The sequence below is a fragment of the Arachis ipaensis genome, chromosome B04 (genome assembly GCF_000816755.2).
Source record: "Arachis ipaensis cultivar K30076 chromosome B04, Araip1.1, whole genome shotgun sequence".
Lineage (NCBI taxonomy): Eukaryota > Viridiplantae > Streptophyta > Magnoliopsida > Fabales > Fabaceae > Arachis > Arachis ipaensis.
Genome location: NC_029788.2, coordinates 109125731 through 109139258, shown reverse-complemented (window position 1 = coordinate 109139258; position 13528 = coordinate 109125731). Strand labels below are relative to the sequence as shown.

Genomic DNA, 13528 nt, shown 5'->3' with positions numbered 1-13528 from the left:
GACCGCCGCCACTGCCCACCGCCACAGCACCACCACCAGCCGCCTCTCTTCCTCCATCTTCCTCTCCTTTCCTTCCCCTGTTCCGTTCCTTCTCCCCAGGTTTCATTCTCGTTCCAATTTATGTTATTTCTGTTCGATTAAGGTTGATTAGTGGATTAATCTTGTTTAGTCAATTCTGTTGGCTTATTTTAATTAGGTTAGATTAGTTAGTTACATTAGGCCTTTTTGCTTAATGCTGCTATCTTATGCAATTTCTGTTTATAGTTCATTTTGATTAGTTTAGCTAGTTAGCTTTAAGTTGTCAAGACTAGAGTTAGTTGATTGGTATTGGCTGAGAATGCTGTTTTGAACTGTTGTTGTTAGAGGACATGTTAGGGTTGTTTGTGCTGTTTGAGGGTTTCCTAAGTTACAATTTGTGATTCTGTTTGGGGTTAGTTGTTTGAGTTGAAGGCTGAACTGCTGATTGAGTTCATTGTGCCTACTTGTTTGCCTGATCTTATGCTGAACTTCTGAGATATTGTTACTGGAATTCTTAAATTTAAACTGCACTTTGATCAATACCTGCTGTTTTTCACTATTGGCGATGCGAGTATGCTGAAATTTTGTTGCATTGCTGTCTCACTCTGATTTCAGTTACTTGGTTCAAGGCAATTAATTAGTTGAATTCATATTGATTTCTTGTATTAGGTTCTCCTATACCTAGGGCTGAATGTTGGACAGAATAGGATTGAGAATTTTTGGTTTCTTGAATTTGAATTCATTCAGTTTGGAGTGATTGATAGAATTGTTTGCTGAGTCTCATTTAGTGGAATTTTAACTTGAATTCTGAATGTTTGGTCCAGAATTGTTTGCTGAATTTTTGCTCTCTGAATTATTGCGGATTTCTGTGCATATTAATGTTGACTTTGTGCATAAAGGTTGCTGGAATATTCTGATTAAGGCATTTATCATTAACTTATTTATTTATTTTTCTGTGTTTTTTCCCTAGAATTTTGATACTTGATTGTTATTAATGTGTTTGTAAAGACATGCTTTTGAATTTTTAATTTTAAGCTTATTTTTTGTAATTTTATATTTATATTTAATTGTAATCGGGTCAACCGGTTGAATCAATGACCCAGTTGTATTACCAGGTCGATTACCGGTTCGGTTCTAATAACTATGCTTCAACCCCTCATTGGCCAGATCGAGTGGTGACACGATGACAAGCGTGTGAGGTAAAGCATCTCCGCCCCACCCAACCATCCTTACTTCACGTTAACCACAACCTGCCGACCACGAGTCCCAGCTGGAGTGGTACCAGAGGATTTCATGAACTCTGAGGACTACCTCAATGGCGAGGACAAATTAAACGGCACCAATAGGCTCCACTTTCTTCCCTTTTTGAGGTGGAAGTGGCTCGATTCCGTGATTTCAGCGTGCTTGGATGGCAATTCCACTATTCTCTGTCTCAACCAATGAGGAAGTGTGAATGGCGACGAATAACTTTTCCTGAAGCTTAGAAACATCTGATTCCATGAATAACTTGGATGTGATGGATACCAAAGTAACAAGTCACATACTTTCCCGCTAACCTGCCCTTGTGCTTGGTATGAAGATTTCGAGTTACAACTGATGTTCATAATGTGTTTGAAGAATTGCTCAAATCAAATTCGGCATGAATGTCTTGCTCAACTCTGCTTGCAAACGCCCTTTGGGTCAAATTAGGAGAGTTTCGATCTCACTTTATTCCACATTGCCCCCAATATCAACACCATTACTTCTCCAGTTGCAAGAGCTGTGCAGTGTTGTTACAAGCACTGTTGGTGGGTTAGATGAATTGGAGTTTAGTCTGAATAAGTATAGAGATTCTTTGACTTCATCTCTTGTAACTCAGGCTATTGATTCTTGTAAGTATGAGGCACATACTAGGAGATTGCTCAGGTTCTTCTTATGGTCTAGTAAGAATTTGAGTTGTAAGTTAGAAGATAAAGATTATAACTACGCTCTTCGAGTTTTCACAGAAAAGAAAGACTACACAGCTATGGATATCTTGATTGGAGACCTGAAGAAGGAGGGTCGAGTTATGGATGCCGAGACTTTTGGTCTTGTAGCCGAGACTTTGGTCAAATTGGGGAAAGAAGATGAGGCATTGGGTATTTTTAAGAATTTGGACAAGTACAAGTGCTCTATAGATGAATTCACAGTTACTGCAATCATTAATGCTCTCTGTTCTAGAGGGCATCCTAAGAGGGCTGAAGGGGTAGTTTGGCATCACAAAGACAAGATTGCAGGCACAATGCTTTGCATATACAGAAGTATCCTTTATGGGTGGTCTGTGCAGAGGAATGTGAAAGAAGCTAGGAGGATTATTCAAGAGATGAAATCAAATGGGGTTGCCCCAGATTTAATTTGTTACAACACATTCCTCAGGTGCCTTTGTGAGCGGAATCTTAGACGTAATCCTTCAGGGCTTGTGCCTGAAGCCTTAAATGTGATGATGGAGATGAAGTCTTACAAGGTTTTCCCAACCTTGATCAGTTACAACATCTTGCTCTCATGTTTAGGAAAGACCAGAAGGGTTAAAGAATCTTGTCAAATACTAAAAAAAATGAAACATTCTGGTTGTGCTCCAGATTGGCTCAGCTATTATCTTGTAGCAAAGGTGTTGTTTCTGACTGGCAGATTCGGCAAAGGAAAAGATATAGTGGATCAAATGATTGGAAATGGTTTGGTACCAAACCATAAGTTCTACTACAGTTTGATTGGTATTCTCTGTGGGGTTGAAAGGGTGAATCGCGCTCTTGAACTTTTTGAGAAAATGAAGAGAAGTTCACTGGGTGGTTACGGACCAGTGTATGATGTGCTCATTCCAAAGCTTTGTAGAGGAGGGAATTTTGAGAAGGGAAGAGAGCTATGGGATGAAGCCACAGGCATGGGGATCTCTCTTCAGTGCTCAAGGGATGTTTTGGATCCTTCAATAACACAAGTTTTCAAACCTAAAAGGCCAGAAAAAATCAGCCTTGAGGACAGCACAATAACTAAGCCTCCAAATAAAGTAAAAAAACTTTCAAGTAAAATGAAGGTAATGAGAACAAAATCTGCTTCAATGAAGAAGAAAAAGAGAAGAAATAAATAAATAAATCTACAGCACCTTAAATGGCTTGATTATCTATGTAGTTGTTCTCTGTTCCCTCTCTCAATAGTATAAAGGCTTGCTTATCTTGGATTAGCATTCTATTCCTGCATGTTGTTCTAGTTAATTGACATAGTTTACTTTGTATTATCTTCAAATTTTTCTTCAAATCACCATAGAATATGTGCTTGGATCTTTGGGGGTGTCTGGTTGGGAGAATTATAGAGTTTCCCGATGGATCTTAAAATGGGAATATCATATTTCCAGTGCAAGGTTTAAAAAACTTTCCAGATAAATTTTATTCCTAGAAATCAAAATACATCATTTTAACCATTTCCCCCTTAAATTTTCATGGAAATGAAATCTGAATAACAAAAGAAAAAGACTAAACTACGCTGCTAATCTAACCCCATCCCTCGCATTCACTTCTCTCCCTTTCTCATTTCACGTTCAAACAAAACCCTAGTAGAGACCTATACTCGCCTCGCCGTTGAATTGAGTTTCCGCTTTCCACCACCATTGTGCACTTCATTCTAGAAGGAAGATTCAACTCGATTTCTTTTTGGTTCGTGTTCGTGTTCCATCATCTCGGTTCTCATCACCACAGCTCCTCAGCATACATCGCAGCTTCTCAGCTTTGCAAATCGCAGTCTCCATTGCAGCTTTGCATCTCCACCTTAGATTAGTCGCCGGTCACCGCCATCCCGTTGCAGTTCTGTCTCACGGCCACAACTCAGTGGCCCATTTTAATGGTTGATTATAAAATTTCTTAATATTTTTATATATTCACTTCTCAATTTTTTATCAAGATCTCCAAACTAGCATGAATTTGTAAATATGCAAGTATCACTTTGCTTTTTTTTTTGTGTGTTCTTTGTAGTTATGTTGGATGCAAATGAAGTGTTTGATGATTTTTCTCAATAAAGACTAAAGAGATTAAGCTTAAGCTTCAGATTATTTATTTGTTTAATGTTACTTGATTAATGTTTCTCCGATGTATATTAGTTTTATTTTAAGCTTATGTATATAAGTTTTGCTGAAATTATGGCTTGTATATTAACGCCTCTAATGGACCTGGAGCTGGTAACTTACTGTGCTACGTATATGCAGCCTGTTTTAGAACTATCTAAACAATAAATAAAAGCAAGAATTATATATTTATATATGATCCCTGTCTACGAAAATTAAAAAAAGGGGATGTATATTATATTTTATCATCATTGTAGTATCTTGTGTTCTCTTTTAAAATGGTCTATTTACAACTCGTATTTGTGCATGGTCTTTTATTTTCCCTAGCATGGTCTAATGCATACATCTTATTCTTGTTTTTCCATTTTTATTTCATTTGAAAAGTGATTCCCTGAGGCACTCTGCCATGAACTAACAATGATATTTTTTATATTTCATTTTTTCAATACAATTAATAGTTCTGTTCCTTTGGTTCTTTTGGCTATGAATTTCCGGTTTTTAAAGGATAGAAAAAATTTTATATAGAATAAATAAACAGGAAAGTCTTCTAGTTAAATATTTTAATGTTTTCTTCTTTTTTTGACAGAATGGATCCCAAATAGAGAAAATGAGAGTTATTACCTGCTCGATTTTACATTTAGAATTAGTGAATGACCTTATGGTTATGTTTTTTTTTTTTTTTTTTGATTTGCTTTGTTTTGATTATATTGCAATTGAGAAAAAAGAAAAGAAAACGGAATGATAATTATAGTAGGCAAGAAGTAAGGGATGTTAGTGTCGATAGGATTATGTATTTTAATGATCTAGCATGTATAGAAAACACAAGAATGGATAGGCGTGCCTTTCATGCATTGTGTAACATGATTAGAGGGGTTAGAAGGATAGAACCAAGTAGGAATATGGGTATAGAAGAACTGGTTGCCATGTTTTTACATATTATAGCACAAGGCGTCAAAATTAGAGTAATAAAGAGACAATTTCTGAGATCTAAAGAAACAATTAGTAGGATGTTTAATGATGTATTGCTTGCTATTTTGAGATGTCATAATCTCTCACTGAAAAAACCTCAACCATTTAGCCAGGATAGAATGGATGAACGATGAAAATGGTTCAAGGTAATTTATCTTGCTAATGTTATTAAATCTAATATGTTTGGTGTGCTTTGGGATTGAGTCAATTGAGTTTTTCTTTGGATTTTAGAATTGCCTAGGAGCCTTAGATGACACCCATATCAAAGTCAATGTCCTTGAGGCTGAAAAGCCTAGATATCAACAAAAAAGGTGACAATAACCAATGTGCTTGGAGTGGTTGCTCTCGATATGCAATTTATCTATGCACTGGCAGGTTGGGAGGGTTTAGCTGTGGATTCTAAGGTATTGTGAGATGCATTATCTCGCAATGGGTTTAGTGCTCTCCAAGGTATTTCATTGAGACTTTAGTATGTTATCAAAGTAACCATTTGATATTTCATTAATTTTGTTCAACTTTTTATGTTACACTAGGTCATTACTACTTATGTGATGCCAACATGAATTATGAAGGGTTTTTGGCACCTTATAGAGGACAAAATATCATTGAGTGAGTTTAATCCACATAATCAATCCAATACACCCTAAGAGCTTTTTAATATGAAACACTCACAAGTTAGGAATGTCATTGAAAGGGCATTTGGAGTATTGAAAGCAAGATGGGGAATTTTAAGGGGAAGGCCATTTATCCTATTCAAGAGTCAAGAGTTATAACTACTTGTTGCCTTTTGCATAATCATAGTAGAAGAGTGATGGTTGTGGATCTTATTGATGAGATAGAAAATCAAAATATGCTTGGATTAGATGGTGGGACGATCTACCATATTGAGGCGAGCGATGCTTGGGGTAGATGGAGGGATCAATTTGCACAAGAAATGTGGAAGCAATGGAGGAGAAGACATCATGCCCAATAATTGTGGTCATTTTTCTGTGTCAGGCCCAAGCAAGCACTTTTTGGAGTGTCTCTCTATATTTCCGTAGTACATTAGTCTGATCGAGTAGAACTGAGTTCTCCTCTAGTAGAACTGCCAGAAAGTTTGTAAACAGCGGCTGTCCATTGTAACATTGATTTCATTTTGTTGATGCGTTTCTGTTCTTGTACAAGAGTTGTGCATGTTTGCGTCTTTGTAGCTTTGATTTGGATAATAGTGAAGCTTTACCTTCTGGTGGTTTTTTAATCTCTCTTATATTGAGAGGTTTTTTCCCACGTTAAAGTTTGGTGTTTTGTTTTTCTGTCTTCTCTTTAACATTCTGCTGCTATTAACTATTTCTATAGTGTGCCCATATTAAGCCTTCACAGGTCTATTCCTACTATTCACTGCCTGCATACACTGTTTTATATGTGAGTTTAATTAATTCCTACTATTCACTGCCTGCATACACTGTACTTGGGTTGAATTTTCTTAAGACAACCATTGCCACATGCTTCTGTTAAGGTTTGGTTTCCTTGCTTTCTTGTTTTGTGATTTTCTTGGGTTGGTTAATTTGTTTCGTGTTAAACTGATTCATGAAATTTATGATGTGTTGCTAAGATGATGGTGTCCAATACTCAAATTGTTGACCAATTGCATGGTTCTGGCCAAGCTTGTAGATTTCAATAGCTTGATGAAGAATCTTGATTAATGAGTCAACACTATATAATGAACTATAATATAATAAGAAGAGTTGTGGTATTTTAGGTGTAAGTACGGTCTTTGTTATTTAGAATTGCTATGATAATTGACTATGTAATATAGAGAAAGGGGATTTTGTTGGTATTTGGTACTGTTGAAGCATGCCATTACGTTTTGAACCTATGTGGACTTTTGTATATTTATTACTTGTTCCTTTTATGTTGAGCTAACAATAATCAAATGAATTGATACTGTTCTGTTAATAGAAATTCAATTTGGGTTAATAGTCAAATTAGTCTTTAAAAGATAAGACATTTTTCAAATTCATCCCTGAAAGATTTTTTCAATCAAATTGGTCCTTCAAAGATGACAAATTAATCATATTTGTCCTCTAGTCACTCCATTAACAATTTTCTTCAAAGATTGATGTTGTAAAACGTTAATTGATAACATATATAATACCTGATATGTCTAATTGGATATTGACCGAATATGTTTATGAAAATTTATTAATTTACTCATTTTCCCCAATTACAAAAATCTTATTCTTAATATAACCTAGTGACTAAATTAATAGATTTTCATAAACATATTTAGTCAATGTCTAATTGAAAATGTTATGTGTCATGTATTTTATCAGTTAATATTTCACATCAACAATCGTTGACGAAAATTATGAGTGAAGTAACTAAAGGACATATATGATTAATTCGTAATCTTTGAAGGACCAATTTAATTGAAAAAATCTTTTAGGGACGAATTTAAGAAATTCCTTATCTTTAAGGGACTAATTTGACTATTATCCCAATTCAATTTGCTAGTAAATACTTCTGATCAAATGAATATTCAACTCTTGTCTCCTACATCTGTGCTCACTATAGAATTTTTTTATATCTGATTTTATTTTATTTTTTTGTTTCTATTATGTTCTTAGCAGGTTGATGATTCTTCTGTATAGTCACTGATTTTTTATCTTTAAGCTTTTAGGTAAATACATTGCTACTCTTTTGTATAGAATTTAAGCTTTCAGGTAAGTTTATTAAATTTAGTTTTGGTAGAAATAACTACCGGTATGAGTTTGAATAAGTAGTAGCGATAAATAAGACTTTTAATTGTGTGATTTTATACTCAGAGATCATTAGATTTTTTTAGTATTGAACTCTGAATTATCCACACATTGAATCATGGGTAAATTTTACTAAAGAGACAATATTTTGTAATAGTTGAGGTGGTGAGCACGGCTCGGAGTAGATTTGGTTGGAATGACAAAGATAAAATTATTGTAGTGGAGCAACAAATTTTCAATAAATAGAAAGTGTAAATTCTAAGCAACTTTCTTAATACAAGTTTATCTATCTTAGCTTTTTAATATTTATTGCTTAATTATATTTCTTTTAATTTCATTTCCATCCTAATGCTAATGGCCTCTACAATAAACCATTTTCACATTTTGAAGAGTTGGGAATAACATTTGGTAGAGATAGGGCTCAAGGAGGCAATGTAGAAAATATAGCTCAAACAGTTGCTATTATGGAGGCTGAGCACGAAGCAAACTTGAGTGATTGGCAAATGAGTGAAAACACCCAAGTAAATTTGGAAGAGACAGAGGTTGAATATGAAGCTGATTTTCAAGTACGTAAGCAATTGACTTAACGTGTTTGATTATTTATACTTTTAATTTTATTTTCTGGTTTTAGTTGTTTATTTTCTGCAAGAACATAGTTACATAAAAAGGTTTTGGTGCGTCAGCAGTTTCTGCAATGTGAAACAATCACCAATGCATTCACAGCACTTCTTAAAACAGGGAACCCCACCCTCTAGAAAATTTTATCGAATTGAGTATAACATGTCATCCACCAATATCTGTCTTTTCTCACCTACTTACATATATACACAGGCTTGACCTTGGTAAAGGGTAACAATTACCTCAAACCAAGTTAATGAAGGGATCTCAAAATTCTCATACCTCCTAAGTTCTAACCCTCCATCAATCTGAACATGGATGTTATTAACAGAGTTCCCAGCTAGGAAAATTTTGAATTTTGTAAAAATTTGAACTCTATCGAGGTGTAAAATAAAAGAAATCTTACTGATTTTTTTTTATCATAGCCATCTTGACAGGGTTGTTCTTGATTATTTATGCTAATATTAATTTTGTTTTCTGGTTAGTTGTTTATTTTCTGCAAGAACATAGTTACATAAGGAAGAACCATAGCCTAAAATAGTAGCTGATTTGGGTGTGAAAGTTTTCATTGCTGATGTATTTTAGATTGATCATTTTAAGGCTTACATTAAAAAAAAATTATGTAGTAGAAAAAAGAGTAACTGCTGATCATATTGTGTGAAGTTGATTCTAGGTGGAAAAGACCGACTGTTTACACTAATTGTTTGGTTTATTATATGTTAGGAGCCTCTAACTCCTAGTGCTTCTGGTGCTTCCTAGTGCTGTAGCTGCAAGTTCTTCATCTACCAAAAAAAAAGAATAAAAGAAAAAGAGGGAGCAAAAGTGAGGAAGTGCTTGACATAATAGCAGAATTAATTAGAGATATGAAAGGTGCCTATCAAGAACGCACAACCGTTCTAGTTGATATGGTTTCTTGTTTTAAGCATGCGAAAGAGAGAGTTGAGCGTAAAATAAAGCTAATGGCATTATTGAGGGATGTTCCTGGTTTGGGTGTTGAAGATAGAATGAAGGCTGCCCTTAGCATTGCAAGGAATAATAATCTAATTGACATTGTGTTCCAACTTCAACTTGAAGAACTATTATCACTTTTAAAAATATTGATTTAAATCTTGTTATTTTTGGATTTTTATGGATTATTAGGTTTTCAGTTTTTAATACATGTGTTTAGAATCGTTGGGATTTGTTTTATATAAGTTCAATTATGAATTATGAGACAAATTATGGGATTTTTGGAAATTTAGATAAGTATTTTGTGTTCATTTTAAATTTTTAATTGTAATGATGTTAATTTTAATTAAAAATATTTGATATTAGGAGTATTTTAGTAAATAGGATATTTTGGATAAAATATATGAAATTTTTAAAGACAATAAACTTAAACTAAACAAAAATCACCACATTTTTAGACATATTAATATTTCATAAATCTTGTTTTTACAAATTAAATATGATAATAATATATATTTGGTAATTCCATTCTAAGAAATCATATTGTTAGCAACGATATTCCTATCCTAGGTGTATTATTCTAGTGTTTGCAGAAGAGGACAAGTTGGCAAATACAAAGTACAAGGTGCCCGAAGATGAGGATATTGTGGGACCCTTTCCCTTTGATGGGCACCTTCCAGTATAAACACACTCACAAGTCACAAGATGATGTATATGTGCATGGATCTTGTGATTTTGAACTGACCGAGGAACGCGTTACTATTTGGTGTACTTGGATCTTAACAGTTCAGACACACACCACCCTTTCCCTTTTATAGTTTGTTTATCATTAACTTATTAATTTATTTTTCTGTGTTTTTTCTCTAAAATGTTGATACTTGATGTTGGTAAAGACATGCTTTTGAATTTTTAATTTTAAGCTTATTTTTTGTAATTTTATATTTATATTTAATTGTAATCGAGTCAACTGGTTGAATCAATGACCCAGTTGTATTCCCGGGTCAATTACCGATTCGGTTCTAATAACTATATCTTAACCCCTTCATTGGCCAAATCGAGTGGCGACACGATGACAAGCGTGTGAGGTAATGCATCTCCGTCCCATCCAAACATCCTTACTTCAAGTTAACCACAACCTGCCGACCACGAGTCCCAACTGGAGTGGTACGAGAGGATTTCATGAACTCCAAGGACTATCTCAATAGCGAAGACAAATTAAACGGCACCAATAGGCTCCACTTTCTTCCCTTTTTGAGGTGGAAGTGGCTCGATTCCGTGATTTCAGCGTGCTTGGATGGCAATTCCACTATTCTCTGCCTCAACCAATGAAAAAGCGTGAACGGAGACAAATAACTTTTTGTGAAGCTTAGAAACATTTGATTCCACGAATAACTTGGATGTGATGGATACCAAAGTAACAAGTCACATACTTTCCCGCTAACCTGCCCTTGTGCTTGATATGAAGATTTCGAGTTACAACTGATTCTCATGTGTTTGAAGAATTACTCAAATCAAATTTGGCATGAATGTCTTGCTCAACTCTGCTTGCAAACGCCCATTGGGTCAAATTATGAGAGTTTCGATCTCACTTTATTCCACATTGCCCCCAATATCAACACTGTTACTTCTCCAGTTGCAAGAGCTGTGCAGTGTTGTTACAAGCACTGCTGGCGGGTTAGATGAATTGGAGTTTAGTCTGAATAAGTATAGAGATTCTTTGACTTCATCTCTTGTAACTCAGGCTATTGATTCTTGTAAGCATGAGGCACATACTAGGAGATTGCTCAGGTTCTTCTTATGGACTAGTAAGAAATTGAGTTGTAAGTTAGAAGATAAAGATTATAACTACGCTCTTCAAGTTTTCATAGAAAACAAAGACTACAGAACTATGGATATCTTGATTGGAGACCTGAAGAAGAAGGGTCGAGTTATGGATGCTGAGACTTTTGGTCTTGTAGCCGAGACTTTGGTCAAATTGCGGAAAGAAGATGAGGCATTGGGTATTTTTAAGAATTTGGACAAGTACAAGTGCTCTATAGATGAATTCACAGTTACGGAAATCATTAATGCTCTCTGTTCTAGAGGGCATCCTAAGAGGGCTGAAGGGGTAGTTTGGCATCACAAAGACAAGATTGCAGGCACAATGCTTTGCATATACAGAAGTATCCTTTATGGGTGGTCTGTGCAGAAGAATGTGAAAGAAGCTAGGAGGATTATTCTCTCTCTCTCTCTATATATATATATATATATACCAATGAACCAACAACAGTAATGGATGGAGCTGTGGTAATGTAGGTGGTTGTGGATGTGATTAGGGATGGCAAAACTCCCCGAGACGCGGGGATCCCTACAGGGATTGCCTCGAATGGGATTCGACTGTGGGGAATTTTTTCCGCGGAGATGGGGATGGGGGACAAAATTCTCCCGAGGCAGGCGCGGGGACCCGAGCGGGGATCCTCGTCCCGTCCCCGCTATTCCCCAAAATTTATAAATTTACTAAATTATCCTTAATAGTTTATTTCTCATATATATTTTTTAGTTTATTTCTCATATATATTTTTTAGTCATTTCTCTCTCACACACACACACAAACACACACACAAACACACACACACACACACACACACACACAACTCAAAACACAAAACTCAAAACTCCTAATCTTCATTTACATAACCCTTCTTCAATTCAAAGATCCCTAACGTTGTTCATACTCCATCCAACCTCTCTGCAGCCACTCCTTCGCCATTCTCCCTTCTCACCGCATCGTCACACCTCACCGTGCCATCACCCTCACCGCGTCGTGCTTTCTATTTGTGGCGTTCCTTTTCGTAATTATGCCGTCATGTCCATTCTCCTATCTATTGCCGCGTCTCCCATCTCGTCAACTGCTTTGTCCTTTGGCTCGTCGTTGCGTCCCCCTACTACGTCATTTCGAAAGAAGTCACCATCGCATCATTTAGAATTTTTGTATAAAATATTGCTATTTTGTATTTGATGGATACTTGCTGCTCTAATATATGAAAATTAATAATTAGTTAGAACTATCAGAAAGATGGGAAATGGAGTCCCCACGGGAAATGGGGCCCCGTGGGTAATGGAAATGCGGAGCAATATTCTCCCACGGTGGGGAATGGGAACGGAGATGGGGAGCAAATCTAAGGGCGGAAATGGGGAGCAGGGAGACATCCCCCGCCCCCGCCCTGCCCCGTTGACATCCCTAGATGTGATGGAGGTGGTGGGGGTGAGGTGAACTGTGGAGTAAAGAAGGAGAAGGGGAGGATGATGATGAAGGGTATTTTAGTCCAAGAATTAGGAAAATGATGATTTTATAACATTTTATAACATTGAAGATGATATTAATAAAAAGGTCGGAAACGATTTTAATTTTGACCTAAGATATTAGGGACGAAAAAAGTATTTAATCCTTATTAGAATTTTCATTAAGATTTAACTAGGATTAACTTTTGAGGAGTGTTAGGGAGCCAACAAGTTTTTGTGATTTGAGCCATCAGTTAGCCATCATTAGTGTTTTTAATGGTATGAGATTTCATCCAATGGTGTGGAATTACTCACTTTTTTTTGCTGGTTAAGTGCTGGCCAAATTTTAATAAAAATACCGGTCCCCTAGACTTTCTTTTAACTTTTTATTTTGTGATGACGTCGACTAATTGTGCATATAGTATCAAAAAATAAATATAACCAATTCTCATTTGTTGCATGTGGATAACTTTAAATATTTGTTTATTTGTTTATGCAGTTGACCCTAAATTTTGATTATTGGCTCGTAACTTTTGTTCCGTTTCTGACTTACTCCATCCCATCAGGACTCGGTGGCCTTCAACCCATAGTTGAAAAAACTAGACCGACTCAAATTGTAACACCCTACCACACCGAGTCTTATGGTTAAGCCATAAAAATGAAGTGGCAAGGTATTATGACCTCTAAAAGTAAAAATATATAATAATAATTGAAAGGAGTTTATACCGAGAAGCCTTTGAAGGAAAGATTAAACAAAAGCGTTAATTAGAAAAGCGCATCACTCACGTAAGCGACAAGCGTAAACCGGGTAGGATAAGAGTAAAACAACACAGAAATGCATAAAAGAAGAGTTCCAAGATACAGATAATATGGCTTCTGACTCGGCTTGCGAAGTTAAAAACCGGCGAGA

General features: G+C 35.7%; 1 protein-coding gene and 1 long non-coding RNA gene across 5 annotated transcripts; both read left to right on the top strand.

Moving 5' to 3' along the window:
• Window positions 1–3310, top strand: LOC107639624 (pentatricopeptide repeat-containing protein At5g61370, mitochondrial). Of its 3 annotated transcripts, none has more exons than XM_016343175.2 (2): window positions 1–99; window positions 1186–3310. In XM_016343175.2, exon 2 carries the CDS (start codon window positions 1658–1660, stop codon window positions 3116–3118), a length of 1461 nt encoding a protein of 486 aa, XP_016198661.1. In that variant the 5' UTR covers window positions 1–99; window positions 1186–1657; the 3' UTR covers window positions 3119–3310. The 3 variants fall into 3 exon arrangements, with proteins under 3 accessions (XP_016198661.1, XP_016198659.1, XP_016198660.1); XM_016343173.2 differs by having other exon boundaries at window positions 1134–3310; XM_016343174.2 differs by having other exon boundaries at window positions 1122–3310.
• On the top strand, window positions 3865–6379 carry LOC107639625. 2 transcript variants are annotated; one of them, XR_001620240.2, is made up of 3 exons: window positions 3865–5199; window positions 5285–5503; window positions 5587–6379. It is a non-coding gene; the product is annotated as an uncharacterized LOC107639625 (long non-coding RNA). The 2 variants fall into 2 exon arrangements; XR_001620239.2 differs by having other exon boundaries at window positions 3865–5503.